Source organism: Budorcas taxicolor, chromosome 13 (genome assembly GCF_023091745.1).
Source record: "Budorcas taxicolor isolate Tak-1 chromosome 13, Takin1.1, whole genome shotgun sequence".
NCBI lineage: Eukaryota > Metazoa > Chordata > Mammalia > Artiodactyla > Bovidae > Budorcas > Budorcas taxicolor.
Window position 1 is genome coordinate 65,437,299 of NC_068922.1, and position 22,652 is coordinate 65,459,950.

Consider the following 22,652-nt stretch of genomic DNA (forward strand, 5'->3'; position numbering starts at 1 on the left):
TTCCACCTAGACCACAAGAAGGGAGTCTGAATCATTTTTCAGGCACAGCGGGAACTGTTATTAGGGGAAAGATAAGAAAGGTCGGGAGAGAAGTGCTCGGGGCTGAGAGGGCGAGTGTAGTGTGCGCTTCTGGGGCAGGACTGCAGCTGTCTTCTGCTCCTGGTGGCCAGCCCGCTCCACCTCTGGTATTTGGAGGGAGTCAGGCCCCTGCTGAGCCAGCGAGCAAGCGGACTGTGTTTGCAAACTCTTCTGCGTTTTCAGTATCATCGACCTTTCTTGAGTGGGCACCAAGGACAGATTGCCACACACACAGTTCTCCAGCTGGAGAGCCGAGGAGGCTGGCCCCTGAGCTCAGGGACACTGCAGCCCTGAGGGGCTGTAAGGAAGCTTGGCCAGGAGCAAGAGGGATCCGGGGGTGGTTTTGTGTCTAGAGGGAGCTGCTGCTGGCTGGAGTGGAGGAGGATACTTGACTGTCTGGCACACTGATGGGGTAGGTGGCTGAAGTCTGAGTTACTTACTCACTTTGGCTAGAATTGCTTCTCCCAGCCTCGGTTTCCCCATCTGTAAAATGGAGACGATGGTCCTCCACCTCATCTGGCTGCTGTAATGAAGATAAAGATGCGAATCAGCAGAGTTCCTCTCCAGGCTGGGGATAAAGGCTCTGACAAGTCACCTGGTAGAAGTAGAGATGCTTCCAGGGGGGCTGTTCAGTCACAAGGACCATTATTAAAATGCTCTGGACTTCAGAAGTGGGGTCCCTCAGGCTTCTAGAGGCAAGGAGAGGTTCTGGCAAAGAACGGGGAGAATTCCACCCAGTGGACTCTGTGCAAGTCTCAGGCTGAGGAAGGCTTGAAGCACCGTTGGTCATGAAAATAGCCAGGTCCAAGGATGGCAGGCCTGCTTCCAGGGCCAGCACAGATCGTCCCATGGTGGTCTACACTGCCAGTGGGACCAGCCCTGGGGATGAGGGGTGGCTGTTTGGGGGACATGTGGAGTGAGCGTGCATGTATGGGGCTCCTTGCGGTGAGGAACAGTCATGCGGCCATGGAATCTGGAGGAGACCCTGGTGGCCCTGTGCTAAAGAATGCCTGCAATGCAGGAGACCTGGGTTCGATCCCTGGTTAGGGAATATCCCATGGAGAAGGGAATGGCTACCCACTCCAGTATTCTTGCCTGGAGAATTCCATGAACAGAGGAGCCTGATGGGCTACAGTCCATGGGGTCACAAAGAGTTGGACATGACTGAGTGACTAACACACACAAGAAGTCTGAGTTTGAACCTGGGTTTCCAGTTTATTGTGAAAATATATTCATCAAGATAGGAAAATAGAACATATTTTAACAGTTTGCTAGCCTGAGCTGTCGCTTTTATTTTCGTATATGGTGAGTGGGTCTCCATTTTACCTTTTTTTTTTTTTTTAATGCTATCATTTGTATTTGAAATTTAAAAAATGATATAAATGAACTTTAAAAAATTCCTTGTTTCCGTATAAATTTTAGAATAAGCTTGTCAATGAAGAATATATATAATTTTTTTTTTGGCCGTGCTGGGTTTTCATTGTCCATTTTACTCTTGATCTCAATGCACAATGCTAAGGGCAGGCCAGGAGTCTTCAGAAATCTTCCCAGCCTTGAGATCTGTGGGGAGTCTGGGCTAGCCTTAGCCTCCAAATCCAGCTGACGCCTGTCTGTCTTCTCTCCCCAGGTCAGCTGCTGCCCGGGAGAGGCAACCCGGGCGCCCCGCTAGGGGGACGGCTCCTGCCCTGAGGGCCGGGATCATGAAAGGCCTCGGTGACAGCCGCCCCCGCCACCTCTCCGACAGCCTGGACCCACCACACGAGCCCCTGTTCGCCGGGCCTGACCGCAACCCCTACCTGCTGTCGCCCACAGAGGCCTTTGCCCGTGAGGCCCGCTTCCCCGGGCAGAATGCCCTGCCAGGGGATGGGCTCTTCCCGCTCAACAACCAGCTGCCACCGCCGAGCAGCACCTTCCCCCGAATCCACTATAACTCCCACTTCGAGGTGCCAGAGGAGAGCCCCTTCCCCAGCCACGCCCAGGCCACCAAGATCAACCGGCTGCCTGCCAACCTGCTGGACCAGTTTGAGAAGCAGCTGCCCATCCATCGCGATGGCTTTAGCACGCTCCAGTTCCCCCGCGGGGAGGCCAAGGCCCGGGGCGAGAGTCCTGGCCGCATCCGCCACCTGGTCCATTCCGTCCAGCGGCTCTTCTTCACCAAGGCACCCTCCCTGGAGGGCACGGCAGGCAAGGTTGGTGGCAATGGTGGCAAGAAAGGCGTCCTGGAGGACGGCAAGGGCCGGAGGGCCAAGAGCAAGGAGCGGGCCAAGGCCGGGGAGCCCAAGCGGCGCAGCCGCTCCAATATCTCGGGCTGGTGGAGCTCCGATGACAACTTGGATGGTGAAGGTGGCGCCTTCCGCAGCAGCGGCCCGGCCTCGGGACTGATGACACTTGGCCGCCAGGCGGAGCGCAGCCAGCCCCGCTATTTCATGCACGCCTACAACACCATCAGCGGGCACATGCTCAAAGCCGCCAAGAACACCACCACCGAGCTAACCGCCCCGCCACCCCCGCCCGCACCCCCGGCCACCTGCCCCAGCCTTGGGGTGGGCACCGACACCAACTATGTCAAGCGGGGCTCCTGGTCCACTCTGACCCTCAGCCACGCCCACGAGGTCTGCCAGAAGACCTCGGCCACCTTGGATAAGAGCCTGCTAAAGTCCAAATCCTGCCACCAGGGTCTCGCCTACCATTACCTGCAGGTGGGTCCCTGCCAAGGTCAGGGGTGGGGTGAGGGGTTGTGGGGAAGGCACCAATTTGAGACCCAGCTGTACCACAGGTTGAGTTGGAAGGTTGTTTCATTCAGGCCTCGGTTTACTCACCTAGGAAGTGGGTGGCCGGTGGTATCTTGCTAATAAGAAGATTCTTTCCATTGGTCATGTGCTCAAGAGCCATTAAGACCCTTCTGAGACTAGCCCTGAGTAAGGACTAAAACATATCCCTGCCCTCCCTTAAAAAAAATATTTATTTTCATTTTTGGCTGTGCTGGGTTTTCACAGCTACACGTGGGCTTACTCTAGTTGCGGTGAGCAGGGGCTACTCTTCATTGTGGTGCATGGGCTTCTCATTGCGATGGTTTCCCTTGTTGCAGATCATGAGCTCTAGGCGCATGGGCTTCAGGAGTTGTGGCATACAGGCTTTAGTTGCTCCATGGCATGTGGGATCTTTCTGGACCAGGGATGAAACCTTCGTCCCTTGTGCTGGGAGGTGGACTCCTAACCACAAGACCACCAGGGAAGCCCATATGTCCCTGCTCTTGAGAAGAAAAATCTGAAAGCTGTGCCCTCTATCCCCTCCTAGAACCAATTGCATGGCATTCTGGTGCCAACCTCCTACCTGGTACTGCCACCAGACTGGGTGCTCCTTGAGGACAGGGACCATATCTGGTGCCATTCTGTGTCCCCAAGGCCCAAGACAGTCTGTCATAGAGGAAGTGCTCAAGAAACATGAGAGGAGAGAGGGGTAGATGAGCAGATGAGCACTTAAGTGAAGAGATCAAAAAGTAAATAAGACCTATTCCCAATTATCAGGATGCTAGGAGGAAAAAGGGGGCTTCCCAGGTGGCTCAGCGGTAAAGAATTCGCCTGACAGTGCAGGAGATGCAGGAGATGTGGGTTCGATCTCCGGGTCAGGAAGACCCCTTGGAGGAGGAATAGAAACCCATGGACAGAGGAGCCTGGCGGGCTACAGTCCATAGGGTCACAAGAGTCAGACATGACTGAGCGACTGAGCATGCACGCTGGAGAAAAAAACACACGAACAGACAGTCCTGTCAGTGAGAGCAGAATGTGATGTAGATGAGCAGGGAGCTGCAGGAGCCCAGAGGCCTAAGTCCTGTTGGAGGACTAGCTTTTTTCTTTCAGACACTAGAGTTGATTGAGGCACTTATTATGCACCAAGGTCCCACTGCTGGAAAGTGGCAGAAGGCTCAGAGACATCTCTGCTGCTACACATGCACTGGCCTCCTCAAGGGCAGGGTGAGTGGCTGTGACCTGGGGAGCTCCCAGCGCCAGAGCCCAAGCTGTAGGTGAAAATGGCAGGAGTAAATTTTCTGTTCACTAGATGGGAGGGGCTGCTTCAGTAGGTAGCGAGTGCCTCATCCCAGAGGGCAGGTCAGCACAGGCCTGGCCAGCCCTTGGAAACACATTAGATGCATTTTGAACCAGATGAACATCAAAGTCTGACAGAAGCCTGCATTCTTGTCATTCTATATAGAATTCTAAAGACAGTGAGACTATGGAGGAGAAAGATTCTTTTTGTTTTTCCAAAGGAGGGAAATGAAGTCTAGGCAGGATTTTATATATTTAAGGCTTTTGTGGCTCTCAATCTACCTTCCTTAGTTTAGAATATAGGAGAGGGTGGTGTGCCACCTAACTCCCTCTCAGATGATGTGGTTTAGTCTGATCATGTGAAAATGCTTCCATGAAATGCTCCCATGGTGAAACACCATGAAAGAGTGGCCCTGTGGGCTCTGGGTTAGTGCCAACTGTTTGCTCCACAGGAAGTAGGTGGGTAAGAGCTAGGGAAGCAACAGGTGTTAAGCAGGGGTATACAAAGCCACCTTCCCAAGGGACAGGTGGAGGAAGAGAGGATGGACTCGCCAATGGTTTGGGGTGGAATGTACAGAACAGTCGGCCGGGGAGAAGGCATTAATGAGAAGTCTGCAGGGGGGACCTGGGCTGGGAATCTCAGGCAGGGACCTTCCCTCAGCCAGGAATCAGCTACCAGCAATGCAGGGGCCAAGAAGAATGTGGACTCTGCAGGCATGGTGATTTGGGGAGTGTGTGCATTTGTGGATGTGGGCAAGAATCGGTGTGCTGTGTGCACTGAGAAACATGTGTGCCTGGGTGTCCACAGTGACGTATAGACCCAGCGAGAGAGTGCGCTCTGCATGTGTTGAGGCCGGGACACAGTGAGGCGGGGACAAGCTGAGGTGGGTCCAAGGTGCACTGGCGGCTAGTGTGCACGTGAGAAGGCATGTAAGCTCTGTGTTCACATCATGCACTCACTGAAGGAGCGGCACACCTTGAAGTAGCTGGGGTGTGTCCTTCAAGAGGCGGGAGCGGGGGGTTATGCCTGCTCTCTGAGATGAGTGTACATGGCACGATGTGTTCACCCTGTGCTGGGCTGAGGTACAGCCATACTCCGTCACATGGTGACCATCCACTGTCGTGGACACGTCGGTGGGTATCAGATGAACGAGGGCGTAGACTGTGCTTCCTGGAGCAGCTGGCGGATCCTGGCCTCAGAGGGCAGGAGGGGTCCCCTCCGTTGGTTTGCCATTGTAACCACTGGGGTCAGAGCTGCCCTCACAGCTGCAGCCTCACTTGCCCTTATCACAGCTCCCTTCCACTGATGGGGTCCCTGGGGTTCAGATGGGAACACTGAGCCCTTTTTCCAGCTCACCACATGGCTGCCCAACCCAGGAAAGCCCCTCTGCTCTCGGTACCTCAATTCACCCATCTATGGGGTGAGGAATGTTGGTTGGTTGGCCCCAGAGACCTCACCCCCATCCTTCAGGTGAGGTCCTCTGGCTGGGGCCCTCTGACTTGTCCTCCCCCACTATCCTAAGGTCTGGTGACCTCTTTCAGGCCTGCGGCTCTCATCTGTGCAGTGAGATCATGAGCCATCCACTGAGTTGGTGGGGGAAGTGATAGGAAGGTATAGGTGCTCACAACTGTAGCTGGGGTGGAAGCCATTGTGAACATTCTGTCTGGGTGGTTTTGCTGGGGCACCCAGCCTGGGATCCTCGGAAAAATCTAAGGCCAGGGAAGGCCACATAGTGAAACTTCCCAGGATATCTTTCGACGTAAGGCCGAATTCTTCAAGATGGGAGAGCGAGGGAGCTTTAAGGTCTTGGGGATGGGGGTTCCATCCCGCAGCTCCGTCCCTAGATGATGAGTCCCATCCTGGGTGGCCGGTGGCGCTCTGTGGGTGTGCGCTCCCCACCCGCAATCCCCGAGCCACCTTCGCTGAAAGCGGTCCATCCCCAGGTGCCCGGCGGCGGCGGCGAGTGGACCACCTCGCTGTTGTCCCCGCGCGAGGCGGACGCCACGGCCGAGGGCCCCATCCCGTGCCGGCGAATGCGCAGCGGCAGCTACATCAAAGCCATGGGCGACGAGGACAGTGACGAGTCCGGCGGCAGCCCCAAGCCCTCCCCCAAGACGGCGGCGCGGCGCCAGAGCTACCTGAGGGCCACTCAGCAGTCGCTGGGAGAGCAGAGCAATCCCCGCAGGTGAGCGCACAGCCCGGGCCCCTAGAGTCGCTCCCCTGCCCCCGGGAGCCCGGCACCAGAAACCCTGGCCACTCGAAGTTCGGCTCCCTAAAAGGACCACTCCCTTAAAGTGAGCCACGCCCCCGCGTGGGCCACGCCCTCCGGCTGTCCCCGCCTCCAGGGGGCCCCGCCCACTTGTGAGCTAGCCTCTGGGAAAGCCTCCTTGCTGCTGCTGCTGCTGCTAAGTTGCTTCAGTCGTGTCCGAATCTGTGCGACCCCATAGACGGCAGCCCACCAGGCTCCCCCGTCCCTGGGATTCTCCAGGCAAGAACACTGGAGTGGGTTGCCATTTCCTTCTCCAATGCATGAAAGTGAAAAGTGAAAGTGACGTCGCTCAGTCCTGTCCGACTCTTAGCGACCCCATGGACCGCAGCCCACCAGGCTCCTCCGTCCATGGGATTTTCCAGGCAAGAGTACTGGAGTGGGGTGTCATTGCCTTCTCCGAAAGCCTCCTTACCTGCTTGCAACCCCCGCTCCAAGCCTCGCCTTCCAGGTGAGCCCCTCACAGGTATGCCCCACCCCTGAGAACCTCGCCTTCCTCCTCTTCGGCTGCCGGCTGTCGGGAAAGCGCAGCCCCACAGATGAATCCTGCCCTCCAGCTTCAGACTCAGGTCCCCTAGGTGAACCCTTCTTCAGTTTAGCCCCCCTCCTGAGATCCTCCTCCTTAGGTTGGCCCCTGGTCTTTGATGAATTGACTCCGGACATCCCCGCCATTTGGTGAGCTACCCCACTACCCCCCTCCACCCCAGTTAAGTCCTGGCCACAGGTGAGCCTTATGCTCTGATGAGCGTAAGGGGAGTCTCTCTAGAGAGACTGGCCCAGGTAAACCCTGCCCAGAGGAGCCACACCCCCAAGGTGGTTTCCACTCCCACAGCCCCAGGAACTGCTCCAGGGGACCCTTTTCTTCTGGCTAGAAGAGCCCTGTCCTTTGGAGGATTAGGGAGAATCCAGAAGTCAAAGGGAGTGATACACAGCCTTCACCTGTCCATTACCTTGCCTGGAATTCCTGGAATGGGACCCAAGCCTATTGTTTTAAGGCTTGGAAGAGTTAGTGAAAGTGTGAAAAATGAAATGCACTCACACAGAAAACAACAATTAACATGTTAGAGAAGTGAGCTTTCACGTGCAGAAGTCACAGGGGGAATGAGAACAGAAAAGAATGAGTAGAAAACAGGTGAAAGTTGCTGCAGGCGATTCAGAACCCACTGAGGAAGAGAAACAAGCCAGAAGCAGACAAAAGGTGTGGAAGAGGTAAAGGAAACAAGGTTAGTGCTAGTTCTTCAGTTCCTGGGGCAACAGCCAAGGCTTCACGGAAAAGGCAGGCTGGGAGGACTGCAGCCGTGGGAAGAGAGCGGAGCAGATGACAGGAGCACCGAGGCAGGGAGTCTCCTTGGCCAGGACAGAAGGCAGGGAATGGCCTCCAGGTGGGAATTCAGGACACCGTAGGCTGTTTCTAGGTCTCACCCTCTCTGAGCCTTTTCCCCCTAGCTTTAAGGAAAGGAGGCTGAGCTGGATGATCTCTAAGATCCCTTCTAGTCCTGACCTCCTACAAGTCTTGAATGATCTGTGGGCATGGAGGGGGGAGAGGTGGGCAGGACCAGGGTACAGGCCTTGAATGAGAGCGAATTGATAATAGTAGTACAGGCATCCTTCAAACCACGGTAATACAGAGAATATCGCAATAAAGTGAGTCACGTGAATTGTTTTGTTTCCCAGTGCATGTAAAAGCTATGTTTACATTCTAGTCTATTAAGTGTGCCATAGCATTATGTCTTTTAAAAGGTACATACCTTAATTTTAAAATGCTTTATTGCTGAAAAATGCTAAGCAACACCTGACAACTCAGGGTTGCCACAAACCTTCAATTTGTAAAAAATAATTCTGCAGAGCACAGTAAAGGGGATTGCAAAAAAAGGAGCGTGCCTGGAGTAACAGTAACGGGGGCCATCTGTTAGCACTTGCTGCTCTCTGGGCTCTCTGCCTGCCCCAGTGCCCTTTAACCTGCATCTCTGAAACCGCCCCACAGCCCCAGCAGACAGGCACGGTGACACCTCCCACTTAGAGGTGAGGAAACTGAGACTTACGAGGTGACAGCTTACCCAAGATCACCCCGGGAGGAACCTGGGTTCCAGTCTAAGTTTGTCTATATCGAGGGCTGAGCTGTTGGCAGCTTGGACCTTATTTTGAGAGCAGTGGTGCAGAGGAGGCCAGTGGTCAGGTAGTTGTGAGAAAGACTGAAGCACCAACACTGTGGGGGGAAAGTGGTGAGTCTTCAGGAGCCTGGAGGAGGCTGCCTGGACATTGTGTCAAAACTGATGACTTTCGGGCAGCCCTAGCTGGAGGTCAAGGGTTGTGGGCCTTGACAGTCTCCTCTGTCCAGCCCCTGGAATTGCCCCAGGCTTGCAGAGGAAGGCGCTGTAAATTGAGCTGCTGTGGAGTGCCTCTGGTTTGAAACAGTCAAAAGCGAGCTTGTTCTGCCACCTCGTGGCTGCAGCGGACATGACAGGTGAAGGCCACCTGCACCCACGAGACTCACAAGGCCTCCAAAAGTTGGAAGCTCTCCCCTTGCTCATCACCCCTCATACTACCCAGGCTGGCAGTGACTTTCATTTTCCCTTGTACCACTGGATGACCTTGGCCAGTTTTCCCGCCTCTGGGCCTTAGTTTCCCAGGGTGAACAAAGAGGAGACTGAGCCCATTCTGCTCCCCATCCCCTCCCAGGAGTCTGGACCGCCTGGATTCCGTGGACATGCTGCTGCCCTCCAAGTGTCCAAGCTGGGAGGAGGACTACAACCCCGTCAGTGACAGCCTCAATGACTCCAGCTGCATCAGCCAGGTGAGGGTGGTGGGCAGCCAGAAGGCCGGTGGGCTGGAGAGAGCCCCGACTCCCTCCCAGGAGAAGGACCAACATCTGGGTCCGGCCTCCGCTGAGTGGTCCCTGAATGTCTGCCCTGTGCTTCTGTTCAGTCTTTGTTCCTGAAGCTGTCTGTGCATGTCTCTTCCCCACTGACCGTCCAGTGCCTGGAGAGCAGCCCCAGGGCCCAACACTGATGGCCTGAGCTGTGGGCACAGAGGGAGGGTTGCACTACTGCTGTCCACCCAGAAGCCCCGAGGATGTGGAACTGGAGACCTGGCTTTGAGTCCCAGTCTTGTTGCTGACAGTGTAAACCCAGGTCAAATCCCCCGCCCCCCTTCCCGGAGCCTGTTTCCTGACTTATCACCAGAAAGTAATCATTCCTATTTGAAAGGGTTGTGAGGAATCAGTGAGATAACAAACACAGTGTGCTCAGCACAGGGTAGCTACCTTGATGGTTAGTGCTGCCATCTTGCTGTGTGACTTCCAGCAAGTCGCTGCTCCACTTGACCTCCATGTCCTACCTGCTTGGTGGATAGCTGGGCTTCCAGGACTTGGCCAGTTCTGCCAGTAATAGTGGTAAGCGCGCTCTGCCGTACTATTAACTCAACCATCAGCTCCTGGATCCCTCACCACCACCCCAGAAGGTCCATATCCATATCCCCATTTCACAGATGAGGAAACTGAGGCCCAGATAGGTAGGATCACACAGGGAGGAGGAGGCAAAACTGGGCAGAGAGGGACTGTCAGGCCCAAACCTGGACCTCAGTCCCAACTGTGTTGTGCACAGTACTTTACCATTTGCAAAGGGATAGCCAGGCAAGGCTTGAGCGCTCCCTCCACGGTGTGAATGCGGGGACAAGGCCCAGAGAGGGCAGACACCTGCCAGTGGTAGCACAGTGAGGCAGTAGAGACAGTCAGGTGCAGACCCAGCTGCCTCTCTAGGCAGGAACAGGCCCCGGGTCCCACTGTGTGCAGCCCCACTGCCCAGGCTAATGGACTGCTTAGAACTTTTGGACCCCAGATCCCCACCACACCATTATACCTAGCCTGGCCGAGCTCTCCCCAGCCCCCCACCCTCAGGACTGTCATTCCCAGACTCCAAGGAGACCGACCTCAGATGGGGGGAGAGGTAGAGAGAGCCCCCCCACCCCAGCTAGGGGACCCTCTGCCCCTCCCATCCTCCAGATCCCACCAAGTCTCACCTGAACAGTTGTGCTGGCCTCCATGCCTGTCACCTCCAACCTATTCACGGCGGCCAGAGGGAGCTAGCAAAAGGCAGAAGTCAGATCACATCACCTGCTCCGCACCCTCCCATAGCTCCTGCCTCCCCCCAGGAAAGCCAGACCCACAAGGCCTGGCCTCCCTCTCAGACGTGATCTCTGACATATTCTGTCACTTGCCCTGCTCTTGCCACACTGGCCTCCTTTTGCTCCTCGCATCCCTCATTCCTGCCCCAGCCTCCCTGCGCTTGTTCCTCCCTAGGAGCACTCTTCTCTCAGATCTTTGCACAGCTGGTTCTTCTCTGTGATCCAGGTCTTGGCTCAAATGTCACCTCAGAGAGACCTGCAGTATCACTTCCCACCTCAGGGGGTCCCCGGGGGCCCGTTCCCTTACCTTGCTTCATTTTCTCAACAGCACTTCTGACTATCAGGAATTATATTTGTTTGCTTATTTACTTGGTGTCTGTCTCACCCTTAAGACTGGGAGCTCCCTGCAGACGGGGCCCTTGCTGTCTTGTCCCCACAGCGTCCCCAAGCAGGTGGTGCAAGGCGTGAAGGTGTTTGCCGGATGGACAGCGCCCTTCCCTGTCTCCCATTCTGTCTGTTCTCTCATCCCTCAGCCGTCTTGTCTGTGTCCCTCTGTTTTTCTCTCCTCTCATTCACATTTTTCTCTGATTCTCTCCAGTGTGTCTCATCTCCATGTTTCTCTCTGGGTCTGTCTGTCTGTCTCACATGTACCCTCTCCATCCCCCGCCTGGCCTTGGCACTGGAAACACACTTTTGTCCTTTGGCTACACAAAAAGGTATATGGAATCAGCCAGGCTGGGGACCCCAGCCAGTCTCTCCCACTACCCCCTGCCCAGCCCCAGTTCTCTTCTGGCCTAGAGTCCTCTGAAACCCAAAACCCTCACCCCGTGAAGCTTTGACATATGTGGCATCAAAGTCAGAGATGTCCAATTCTGTCTATATCTCTGAGTCTCAACTCCTGCCAGGAGAAGCTCCCCTCCCACCAGGCACTGGATGGGGTAAGCCCTGACCAGGGAAGAGAAGCCTCCAGGTTCTGCCCCTAGTCTATAGATCCTGGAAGGCCATCTGCCCAGCTGACAGGCAGCAGACAGGACCTCCATGGTTCCAGAAGCCAACCCAGGAGAAACACTTATAAACCCAGTCCCAGAAGGAGAGAGCCTCCTATCCCTGGAAGAAACCAAAACCTCCTAGTAACTGGGCCCCAGCCAGTCTGGGGAGGAGGTTAGACCAGCCCCAAGTTCTCTTGTAGCCAAGCCTGAAGACCCCACCCCAGCCCCCAGCTTCGGTCTCCCCGTAACCCTCCCCATCTCTTTCCTGCAGATTTTTGGACAGGCCTCCCTGATCCCCCAGTTGTTTGGCCACGAACAGCAGGTCAGTATGTTTGCCATTCTCTTGCCGCCCCATCCCAGAGTCCAGGGCTGGGCCTAGGCATCTCAGTGTCCTGGCCCCTAACCCGGACAGGTGCAACCAGAGCTAGCACCAGGAAAACCTCCTCCAAGGAGGATGGAATTGGGGCTCATGTTGGCACCTGGACCTTTCACTCCCTGGCCCTGTCACTTCACTTCTCTGTGCCTCAGTTTCCTCTTCTCAAAAATGGAAAAGAACGAGTTAGGTTCCATGGATGAGGCAAAAATAGCCCCAGGACATTAGGATAGCATTGTAATCAACTTTACTTTTAAAAAAAGAGTAGCCCTAGGATAAGGGAAGGCATATCCTGAGAGATTCTAGCTCCCTCCTTGTCTTCTCCCCCAAAGCCTGGGAAAGGCCAGGCAAGACTGTTCTATTTGGACAAATCAGGGGCTGGGGACATTGGCCTCCATGTTCCAGGCCCCAGATCCTCTGACTCATCTCTTTTCTTGGGTTCCATCAGGATTTTTAAGGATGTTAGGGTTCTGGGATGAATGCAGAGACTTCTCAAGTTTACCAAAGCTGGTGAAGATGATGCTGGTATTGGCACTGGCTGCCTGTCCCAAGGGTGCCCTCTCCCACGCACACACATCCTACCCCCGGAAGTGGTCCTTTCCTCCCCTCATCACCCAGCCCCAGCCCCAAGGCCACGTGGTCCACAGAGTAGAGCTAGAACTGGTCCTACATCTCCTGATTCCAGCTGGGGATGCCTCATGCACCTCCCACCTTCATTTCAGAGTTCCTCTTGGTCACACTGATGCAGAGGGTCTTTGGGGAGCCCACAGTGGGCCAGGTGATCGCTTCCTTCCTTCAATAGCCTCGGGAAAAGGGTGTGATGTTTCACATATAAAACCTCCAGGGGAGGTTCCCTACACACAGTGTACCCTCAGTGGTACACATACCAACAGCACTAACCAGCTGGCCTCTCCCCCAAGAGCTTGGGAGCATCTTAACCAACACTCACAAATCCTTGCAATCACCCCACAGAGCTGCCTGTAATAACAGGTACAGGTTATCAGCTATTTACTTTCCTCCCAACACACTTCAAAGCATGTGATATGAATTATCTCATTTAATCTTGACCACCATCCTGTGAAATCTGGTCTCTAATTAGCCCCCATTTTATAGATGGGGAAACTGAGGCACAGAGCAGTTCAGTGACTCGCCCACATTCATATTGTGAGAAAATGATGGACCTGGCAGTGAACCTCTGGCTGTCTAGCTCCAGAGCTGGGCCATTACTCTGCAATCCCAAAGCAAGACCTCATTGCCATTGGCAGTCACAAGGGTCTCTCAGTATACCTCCCTCAGGTTGCAGTTTTGGAGGATAAACACCTATCTCTTTAATACTCCCTCCAGGTGAATTCATGGTCTACGTGTTAATTTATCAGTGCTGTCTCATAGAACCTGGTGATAATTAGAAATGTTCTATAATCCATGCTGTCCAATAAAGATAGCATGAGCAAGTGCAACATGGCTAGTATAATTAAGGAACTGAAATTTTTTAAAATTATATTTAACTTGACCCTAGATAGCCACACATGGTTAATTACTACCATCTCGAACAGAGCAAATTTAGACCTTTCCAAACATATACTCTAAATTGGGTGATGATCCCTCTGCCAATTTACCTGGTGCAGGACCTGATAAGTTCACAGGCGTTCCACTTCATTTAGAGGAGGAAACACTGGTCTAAAGGGTTGTGCTGGCCTCAGGTCACACAGCAGGTCCAGGGCAGAGCTGGCCCTAGGCCCAGCCTCATCTTTTCCTCCATGTGGTGGAGGAAACTTTTGCCCCCCTGCCCTCTTGCCCAGGTGTCTCCCAAGACCCCTACCCAGTGTCCATCTTTGGCCGACTCACTCCTCAGCTCATACTTTGTGATCCCCAGGTAACAAGATGGCTTGAGACGTGGGTCAGACAGACCCTTCCAGAACTCTCAGAGGGTATATGTATGGTGAGGCCCCGCTACGCTCACAACTCCAGCTGCAGATTTGTAGGATCTTGAATGATTTTCTCTAGAGGGACACTTAGAAACCATCCAGATGAGGTTGAGCTAAATGTTGAGATTGAGGCAAATCGCACACATACCACCATTCTCCATACCGTGGCAGACATCACTAATTGATCCTCACTGCCACAACCCTCATTCCAGTTTTATTTTCTCTCACCAGACTATTGCCTCGCTTCGTCTCTGGCCTCTGCCTCCATTCCACACCCTCCATCCAACATCCATTCTGTATCCCAGGGCTAGATTAATCTTCCTTAAACACACATTTGGAATACTGATTCTGCTACTTCCTCACCGGGTGCACCTGGCAAGTAGCTTCCCCTCAGTTGCCTTCAGTTTCTTTGCTTATAAAAATGAAGGAATTGGACCATAAGATGGTAAATGTCTAGCACACCTAGTGCCACCTCCCCATTCCAACCATCAGGGCAAACATTACTAATTGAGTATAGCCTTCTTTCTGGTTGACTTCAGATGTGACCTCAAAATCTATTAGTTAATCAGTCTGAACACACAAGATATAACCTAGTTAACATCCTAGAAAGTACACTGAACAGTTTCTCCTCCATCTGAGAGATCAGAAAATTGAGGCCCAGAGAGGTGAGAGGGGCTATTTCTTAAGGGCTCCCTCTGCCCATCCCATGCCCTGAGTGAGATGGGAGCAGGAAGGTGGGCTGAGTTGCAGCACCAGACTCCAGCTCTGCCTCTGAGCCGACCACCAAGCACCCCCATCCCTCCAGAATGGGCGGAGATGGCCCCTGATGCCTGCTTTTGCCCGGACAGGTCCGGGAGGCAGATCTGAGCGACCAGTACGAGGCGGCCTGCGAGTCGGCCTGCAGTGAAGCGGAGTCGACTGCGGCTGAGACTCTAGACTTGCCACTGCCTAGCTACTTCCGCTCCCGCAGCCACAGCTACTTGCGCGCCATCCAGGCGGGCTGCTCGCAGGAGGAAGACAGTGTTTCCCTGCAGTCCCTTTCCCCACCGCCCAGCACCGGCAGCCTCAGCAATAGTCGCACGCTTCCGAGTGAGTACCGAGGTGGGGCCGGGACTTGTTCATTTGTTTTGCCAGGGGGCCCCTGGGACTGTGCCTGGTGGACTGCAGATGGATAGGAATCCATAGTGGGCAAGCCAGGAGTGGAGGGGTGGTTAGGCAAAGCAGGAGCCCTTGGGGCTGAACTTCCCACCAGCTGGTAAACTGGAGCTCAAACAGGGCGTGGAGGAAGGGGTCACAGAGACAGATGTCAACACTGGGAGTGGAGTGAAGGGGTCTAGCTTGTGAGATACTTGGTGGCCCCTGGGTCTCTAAAACCCTGATTCAGAGCAGCCTCCTGCTGGCAGGCAGAGCTCACTGAAGCCGTACTTACCGGTTTGTATTAGTTCATGTAGGCAAACCTGTAGGAAGAGTGGGACCCTGCAGGGAAAAGAATGGGATTTGCATTGAGCCATCTCAAAGGGGTGAGTTTGCAGGTGTCTCTCATATTCACAATCAGGGACAACCTGTCCTTCCTGATACCTGTTCTGAGTTCTCTGACAATAACCCAGGGATGATCAGAGAAAAGGGGGACCCTCTCTCCCGGAGCAAGCCATGATATCAAGACCAAGGAAAATCATAGTACAGTTTCTAGCTTAGTAGACGGAACTTTGATCTCACTCTAGCCAGCAACTTTTCCTCTCTGAGCTTCAGTTTCCCTGTCTATAAATTGAAGCATAAACCAGACCCCAGAGAGCTCTCCAGCAGATGAAGTAAGTCTGTGCCTAGGGAGGCTTAGGTGGGTGAGGCCTTGCATGTGGTAGGAGCTGACAAGTGTAGTTGTTATTACTGGTTCTCAGTCTTGACTCGGAGCCTCCTGACAATCAAAGGCATTTGGGGTTGGGTTATTGTAGGAGAAGACACTTGTTTCAAGTGCTCAGTTGGTGTCTGATGTGAACAAATGAGCCTGAATTTCAAGGAATTCTATACACAAGAAACCAGCTTATTGACTGGAATGAACTTGGCTAGGGACAGAGCAAGAAACCACTGTGTTTCACTATTGCCTTTCAAGTCATGGGTGATATCTGGGCAGGTTCCTGAGCTTTCTCTATCCCTTTTAGACCTTAAGGAACAGTCTTGTTTTCAGATATTGAGAGTCCGGCCTCATTTCAAAACACCAGGCTCATCCACTTCAGGCTTCATGCAGCTGGCAGCTAGGGCTTGACTGGCTGGAAAGCCCACAGTGTGGAGCTGGGCGTGGTGGTCAGTGTCTCCTGGGCTCCTTGTTCACAGTGGCCATTGCTGGTTCCTCCAGTGGGAGGGGAAGGTCACTAGTGCAGGGCTTGTCTAGCATCAGGACTTTTCTATGGGACAGATGCCACTCGCAGCTCTTTCTCTTAGAAAGAGGGCCTGAGGGCCCTCATGATGCCTTCTCTTCCAGCCTGGGAGCCCCCCTCCAGGCCACTGCTGCTTATTCCCCTCAGCTTCTCCAGCCAGTGGTCCCTCTCCTCCCCATTCAGCCTCTTTTTGCCAGGGGACCTGCCCCTGCCAGGCAGGCTTCTTGGACAGACTCCTCTGAAGACAACTCCAGCCCTACTGTCTCCCTCAGCTCGACTTAACCTATATGACAATGGGGCCTGTGCCTTGAAGAACTCTGAAAGTGCAGGGTGGTCTGCTCCACCCTTCCTTCTAGCTAACCCTACCAGCCTCTCCATTTTAGGAGTATCAAGCAGGCCCTGGGGTCCACATTGTTTGGCCTCCAAATCCAGGGAATCTCTCTGCCTGACTCTCCCAGGCACTCCATTCCAGTCCTCTAAGAGCCTTGGGTGGAAGGGTCAGATTTTCCACATCACCAGGCCCAAAGGAAAGTTCTCTCCCTTTTTTTTTTTGGTGGGGGTGGATGTGGGGGCATGCTGTGTGGCTTGCAGGATCTTAATTCTCTGACCAGGGATCAAACCCATGCCCCCTGCGGTGGAAGCACAGAGTCATACCCACTGGACCACCAGGGAAGTCCTGTAAGGGAAGTTCTCTAAGCAGAAGGTGAGCGTGGGGAATCAAACAGCACCTCCAACGATTTTGTTCAAATAAACCTTCATTCACCAATCTCCCCCTACCTCATTCACTCATGAATGGGCTGAGGTTGGGTGATGGGCTACATGACTCAGAGCTGTTTGGAACCCTGTATTGGTCAACTATTGATACAACATTGCTGCATAACAACCACCCACAAATGAGGTGTAAAAAAAAGTACCATTTATTTCTTTTACTCACCTTTGTGGTCAGCTGGAATGTGCTCCACATGTTTCTCACCCTCTTCCTGGGACCAAAGTGTCCTCCTGGGATCAGTGGCTTTGGCAGGGCATGTTCTTCTTGTGGTGATGGCAGAAGTGCAGGACAGCAAGCCTGACTACACAGGCACATTTCAAGGTCCCTGCTTGCATAGTATCTACAAAAATCCTATTGGTTGAAGGGGGTCATATGACTAAGCTCAACGACAAGGGATGAAGAAATACCCTCCCACCTCTGTGTAAGAAATTGATTTATATGGTAAAGTGTGAGGATTGAGGAAGGGGTGACGAGTCCGGGTCAGTAATTCAATCTATTGTGGTCCACTTTCTTGGCCACATTTATTCCGGTCCCTCTTACAGAAAATACCCTTATCCCAAAGATCCTGAAAAGTCTCATTCAACCATAACATCAGGATGTCATGGTACACCTGAAATTAACACTGAAAATCAACTATCCTTCAGAAAGGAAGAAAAAAGATCTCATGGTCTGTGTCAAATTTGGATTTGGCTCCTCTTGATTGAGGAACCTAAAACCTAAAAAAGAAAAAAAGGTATCTACCTGCCACCTCCCAAACACCCCCCCCCCCCCCTACACACACACACACAGCATGCATTGGTGAAACAGGGACAGGATGACTTGCAGGTCACATTCTTGTTCAGAAGGAGGGGGAAGGGGCTCGGAGACTTACTTATCCATGGCCATTGTGAAGTCCCTCTTGGCAAATACTGGGCAAATACTCTGAGAGAGGGAATCTCTCTTGATGAGGCCCAAGGTCTTGCTCCCTGGGGTTGATTCCCTAAGCCATGTATTTCTATAGCTCTCTGGAAGCCCTTCCTTTTCCATTAGCCTTTTTTGGCCATGTCTAAAAGAAGCACTGGAGAATATAGGTCTTTGGGTAGTTGACGAACTGTTGTTGCCAGCTTCCTGCCTGAAGGAAGTTAGGGACCCAGGTGTCTTTTTACACCTTGAATGGTCTCAGTCTCTTTAGCCTAAGCGATCATTGTTTTGGCCACACACCTCCCTCAAACACTTTATGGGTTTTCTGTGTATTGTATTCCACTTAACTTCCATGTTGCAAAAACTATACCATTAATTTTTAAGTTATGACAGTCTCTCTCTACTCAGTTATGACTACTTTGGGTACATCAGGCTTCTATGGGGCCATGCTCTTAAACTTTCTGGAAGCCCTTTTGAGCAGCTGAGAACATCTACTGAATGATACCTTATTATTTTCAAGTATTAATAAAAGATGTTGTAACTATGCTCTTGATTGGATCTGGCCCACAAGTTATATCTTAACTGGCCATGACCTTGGTTTGATCTTTGTCCCCAGGCTGCATATTAATTTGAGACTGATTTACTGGCTGGAGAAGTGTTGACTGATTTATTTTCCAACTCAGCCAAGTTCTGGGCTCTCTGTATTCCCTCTAAAAACTCAACACTCCCTGTATCTTTTATGAATTCCACTCTTTCTTGTAAGCCCTTATCAAATTCAGCCCAGAGGCACCAGCTCTTGCTTTCAACATTTACTTGGAAACCATCTTGCCCAAATCCATTGGTTCTCTTCAAATTCCTATAGATGGACAGTTTTACCACGCATTTTGTCTCTCCATAATGCAAGGTCACCTTTTTTCAAGCCTCCGGTAACAACTCACTGTGCACCACTTGGTCCCGGAGACAGTGCTACATATTTTTATTGCTCATACACCCCACTCTTGGTACCAATTTCTGTATCTACCAACTATTATCACAATAATGCCGTGGAACAGGCAAGCGCATCTAATTTCAGTGGCACCCAATAATACTCATTTGTTCTCATTCATGAGCTTTCCAGTCACCTGGTTTTGCTCCCATGTCCCATATCCTTCTCCTCCTGGGACAAAAGTGCATTCCTGGAATCAGTGCCCAAGCCATGCCATGTGCTTTCCATAGAGGTGGCAGAAGTATAAGAGGGCTAAGCCCACCATACAAGCACATTTCAAGTCTCCTGTGAACATCTGGTTGGTTAAAGCAAGTCACGTGAGCCCAAAGTCAAGGTCCAGGGAAATACACTCGACCTTTTGTGGGAGAAACTGCAGTTATGTAGCAAAGGGCATGAACACAGGGAAGGGTTGAGGACTGAGGCCAAAAATTCAATCACAGCCCATTCAGCACCTCCCATATGAATGATCCAGCATTTCTGGCTTTAAATGTAGGGATGGCAGGGAGGAGGGGGGAGGACTTCAATTATTCTCAATTTGGGGACTTAAGCCCAAACTAAGATACTCAGGAATGCATGGGAGGACTTCCCTGGTGGCCCAGTGGCTCCCTATGCAGAGGGCCTGGGTTCAATCCCTGGTCAGGGAACTAGATCCCGCCTGCCGAAACTAAAGATCCGGTGTTCTGCAACTAATATCCGGCACAGCCAAATTAATTAATTTAATTAATGTATTTTTAAATTAAGAAAGTATTGGTAGCAACATCTGATACCTACCCAGACATGTGTGCACATATATACCTATTTGTGGACATATATAAGATTCTATACCCTTAGACTTCTCTCCATGAAAACATATAAAAGCATATGCACATTGGTGTTCTCGCATGTATGCACACACATCCACCTAATCTCTACCTGCAGTTGCACAGATGCTCTCATATGTGTGTGTCTGTTCTTCAAGGCTCATGCCACCTCCACACCAGTGAGGAAATTGTGCCCCTACCAGATTGGAGCCACCAAAAACATCTCCCCCCTCCCCGCCACTCTGTTTCCCCACTCAGCCCTCTATCCAAGTCTCCATAGTGACCACTACATTCTTGCTTCTCTCCACTCCAACCTCTGACTCCCTCATGCTCAGCAGGTAAACTCACCTGTCTTGCAGGGAAAACCAAAGTCACCAGATTTTCAGACCTCTGCCCAGAGCTGCAGTTGGTCCCTTAGATACCTTAGTGCTGGGTTAAGAAAGACACTTAACTGTCATCTGTTGCAAAATTATCATGTCACACAATTTTTATTAGGCTTTGATCCTGTACTGCCATCTGCCACAAACATGTCATAATAAATATATAATTCAATTATGTCTATGTTATGAACAGCACCCTATCCTATATGTGGCATCCTTAATCTGTGTACAACCTGTACCACCGTACATGGCAGTCTTGCCCGCCATCACCTCCCTCGTTACAGACACACCCTAATATGCACAGGCACACCCTCCCACAGCCGCTGTCTCCCTGCAGGGGTCTCCTGCTCAGAAGGCTGCCCCCTGTCCTCAGCATATGTCTCCAAGAAGTGAGCCCACCGAGGGCTCTTCTGAGCCCCCAACTTGCCAAGGGGCATGAAAGCTCTTTGTCACTGTCACATGGGCACATATGCTCTCAGGCCATCAGCCGCGAGTGGGAGATGTGGGGTCAATTATTGAGACAGAGCCTGGCAGGGGTGGGCCCCTCCCCAGTGGCCATGGGCAAGGCATGGAGCTGCCCACCCACCCACCTACCCGCTGGGAACTGGCCAGCTTCCCAGCTGCCAGCGCTGCCTCCACAGACACCCCCTCTTTCCCTCCCCCTTTCTGACCCAGATTCCACATTCCGGAAATAGCTCTGGCAGGTGACTGGCAGGCGGGGGTCAGCCCCTACTGGGATGGTGGGGGAAGCAGCAGATACACGTTTAGGTACCTACACATGCCCCTCCCCAGCCACAGGACCTGCCGGGAAGGCCCCTGGGTACCCTTCAGTCTGCCCCATCCTCCGTCCTCTTTCTGCACTTCTGAGAAAGAAAAGAACAGAGAACAGAGACCGCCCTCCCTCCCACTCTTCCCATCTCTGACTCTGCCCACCTCCTTTCCTCTCCTTCCCCCCACCCTCCCTCCATCCCCTTCTCCCAGCTTCCCCTCCCCGCCATCATCTTAGTCTTCTGTCTGTCTCCCTCAGCCCTGTTTCTCCCCACCACCCGCTCTCCCGTTTTTCCTCTCCATTTCTGGCCTTTCTCCCTCCCCAGCCTGTCTCTCTCCCACTCCCTCTGAATCACAAGAGAGGCTGTGACATCACTCAGGAGCCGTGATAGTGGTGGGCTGTGGGATGATACCTGCGCCCCCCCCCCCCTGCCCTGCACCAGGTGCATTCTCTGCAGGGGAACATGGGTACACGTGTGTACATGCACAGATGTCCACACACCTGGGGTCACTCTCTGGTGGTGCTTGAGGCTCTAGGGTGAGCTGGGATAGGTTGCTGGCCTGGGAAACATCCTGGATCCTTTTGGATCTAGTTTCTGCTCTGCTAAGTCACTCTGGGTGGGTCCTGGCCCCTTCCAGATTCTCCATCTATGTTGTGAAGCTTGGATTTGGAGACCCCCAAACACCTCCTATCTGAGTCACAGAATTCTCTGTCCTCTTTTCTTTGTTCTCTCTCCCCTCCCCCGGAACTCCCCCAGTTTCTTCTCTGATTCATTCTCTTCTGCACAGACACAGGAAGGGAGGCTGACAAAATTCCAGTAAGCAGCCAGCCTTCCAGGCGCCCTCATCCCCCAAGCCCTCTCCCAAGCCTGACCCTCCACAGTCTCTGATTATCATGCTACAGGCTCCTGTCAGGTTGGACACTCCAGTCTCCAGAGTGTCAGGGCAGAGAGGAATCTCAAAGACCATCATGTCCAGCGATGCAAATAGGCTTCAACTCACGTGTCATTCCTGATCCCTGGAGCTCAGGACTGAGAGTGAGTTAAGCAGAGAAGTGTGGCACCATTGATTAGTGATGTCTGCTTTGGCCAGGAGAGTTGTACTTTTCTGACATTCCTGATTTAGCCCAGTTAATCATGTGCACACACACACGCATGTGCACACACATACATATTGACAGATATTTTACAAAGAAACTGTAGCCTAGAAAAGGTGAGTGTCAAGTCAGGGTAACCCAGTTAGTAGGTCAAGGAGCTCTTTCCCCTGCTGGGTCAGTCTGACTTGAGTTCCCCACTATTCTGTGGGTGTTGAGGGGTGTGCATCCAAGGTTCTGGTAAAGAGCTGCAGTGTGGTCACAGGAGTTTCAAGAAGAATCATCTGGCAACATGGGCAGGATGGATTGGAGGCTGTGCAGTGGCCTAGGCAAGGCCCAGGGAGCTTGGGCAGGGAACATACAGTCAGAGAATAATGCGAGTGTCCAGGAGACTTTCCTAGAGTGAGTGATGAGGAGCCAGAATTCCTGCCTCTTGAATGAGGGCCCTCTCCACAGAAGGCACTGGGCAGAATGGGGCCTTCCTCCCTGGGCCCCACCCAGCCTTGGACCAGGAAGTCCCTGGTTAACTGAGCCAGTCTCCTAAGTCCCATTTTTAGGCAGACCCGTAGAACCTTCTCAGGGAAACAGTGATTGGGCTGCTGGTGGGCAGGCTGGGAATCCCAGGTTTCTGAATGAGACAAAAATATCCCTTACTCCCTCAAGGGTAGAGAGGTCAGGCCAAAGGAGGAGAGACTAAGGTGCTTACATTGAATCGTGGAGGCCCTACAGTGGTGGTGAAGGACAGGAGCCTTGCCATGGGGCATCCCTTTCATTGACTAGATGTT

At 52.7% G+C, this 22,652-nt stretch overlaps 1 protein-coding gene across 1 annotated transcript in view; it reads left to right on the top strand.

Moving 5' to 3' along the window:
- Window positions 1-1,778: 1,778 nt before the first annotated feature.
- The window catches only part of DLGAP4 (DLG associated protein 4), an 86,648-nt gene continuing 65,774 nt past the window's right edge, over window positions 1,779-22,652 (top strand). Inside the window, exons 1-5 of the mRNA XM_052651357.1 lie at window positions 1,779-2,777; window positions 6,069-6,310; window positions 9,071-9,185; window positions 11,774-11,824; window positions 14,649-14,889. Of these exons, the coding sequence (XP_052507317.1) occupies window positions 1,779-2,777; window positions 6,069-6,310; window positions 9,071-9,185; window positions 11,774-11,824; window positions 14,649-14,889 (1,648 nt within the window). The remainder of the gene's footprint in view (window positions 2,778-6,068; window positions 6,311-9,070; window positions 9,186-11,773; window positions 11,825-14,648; window positions 14,890-22,652) is intronic.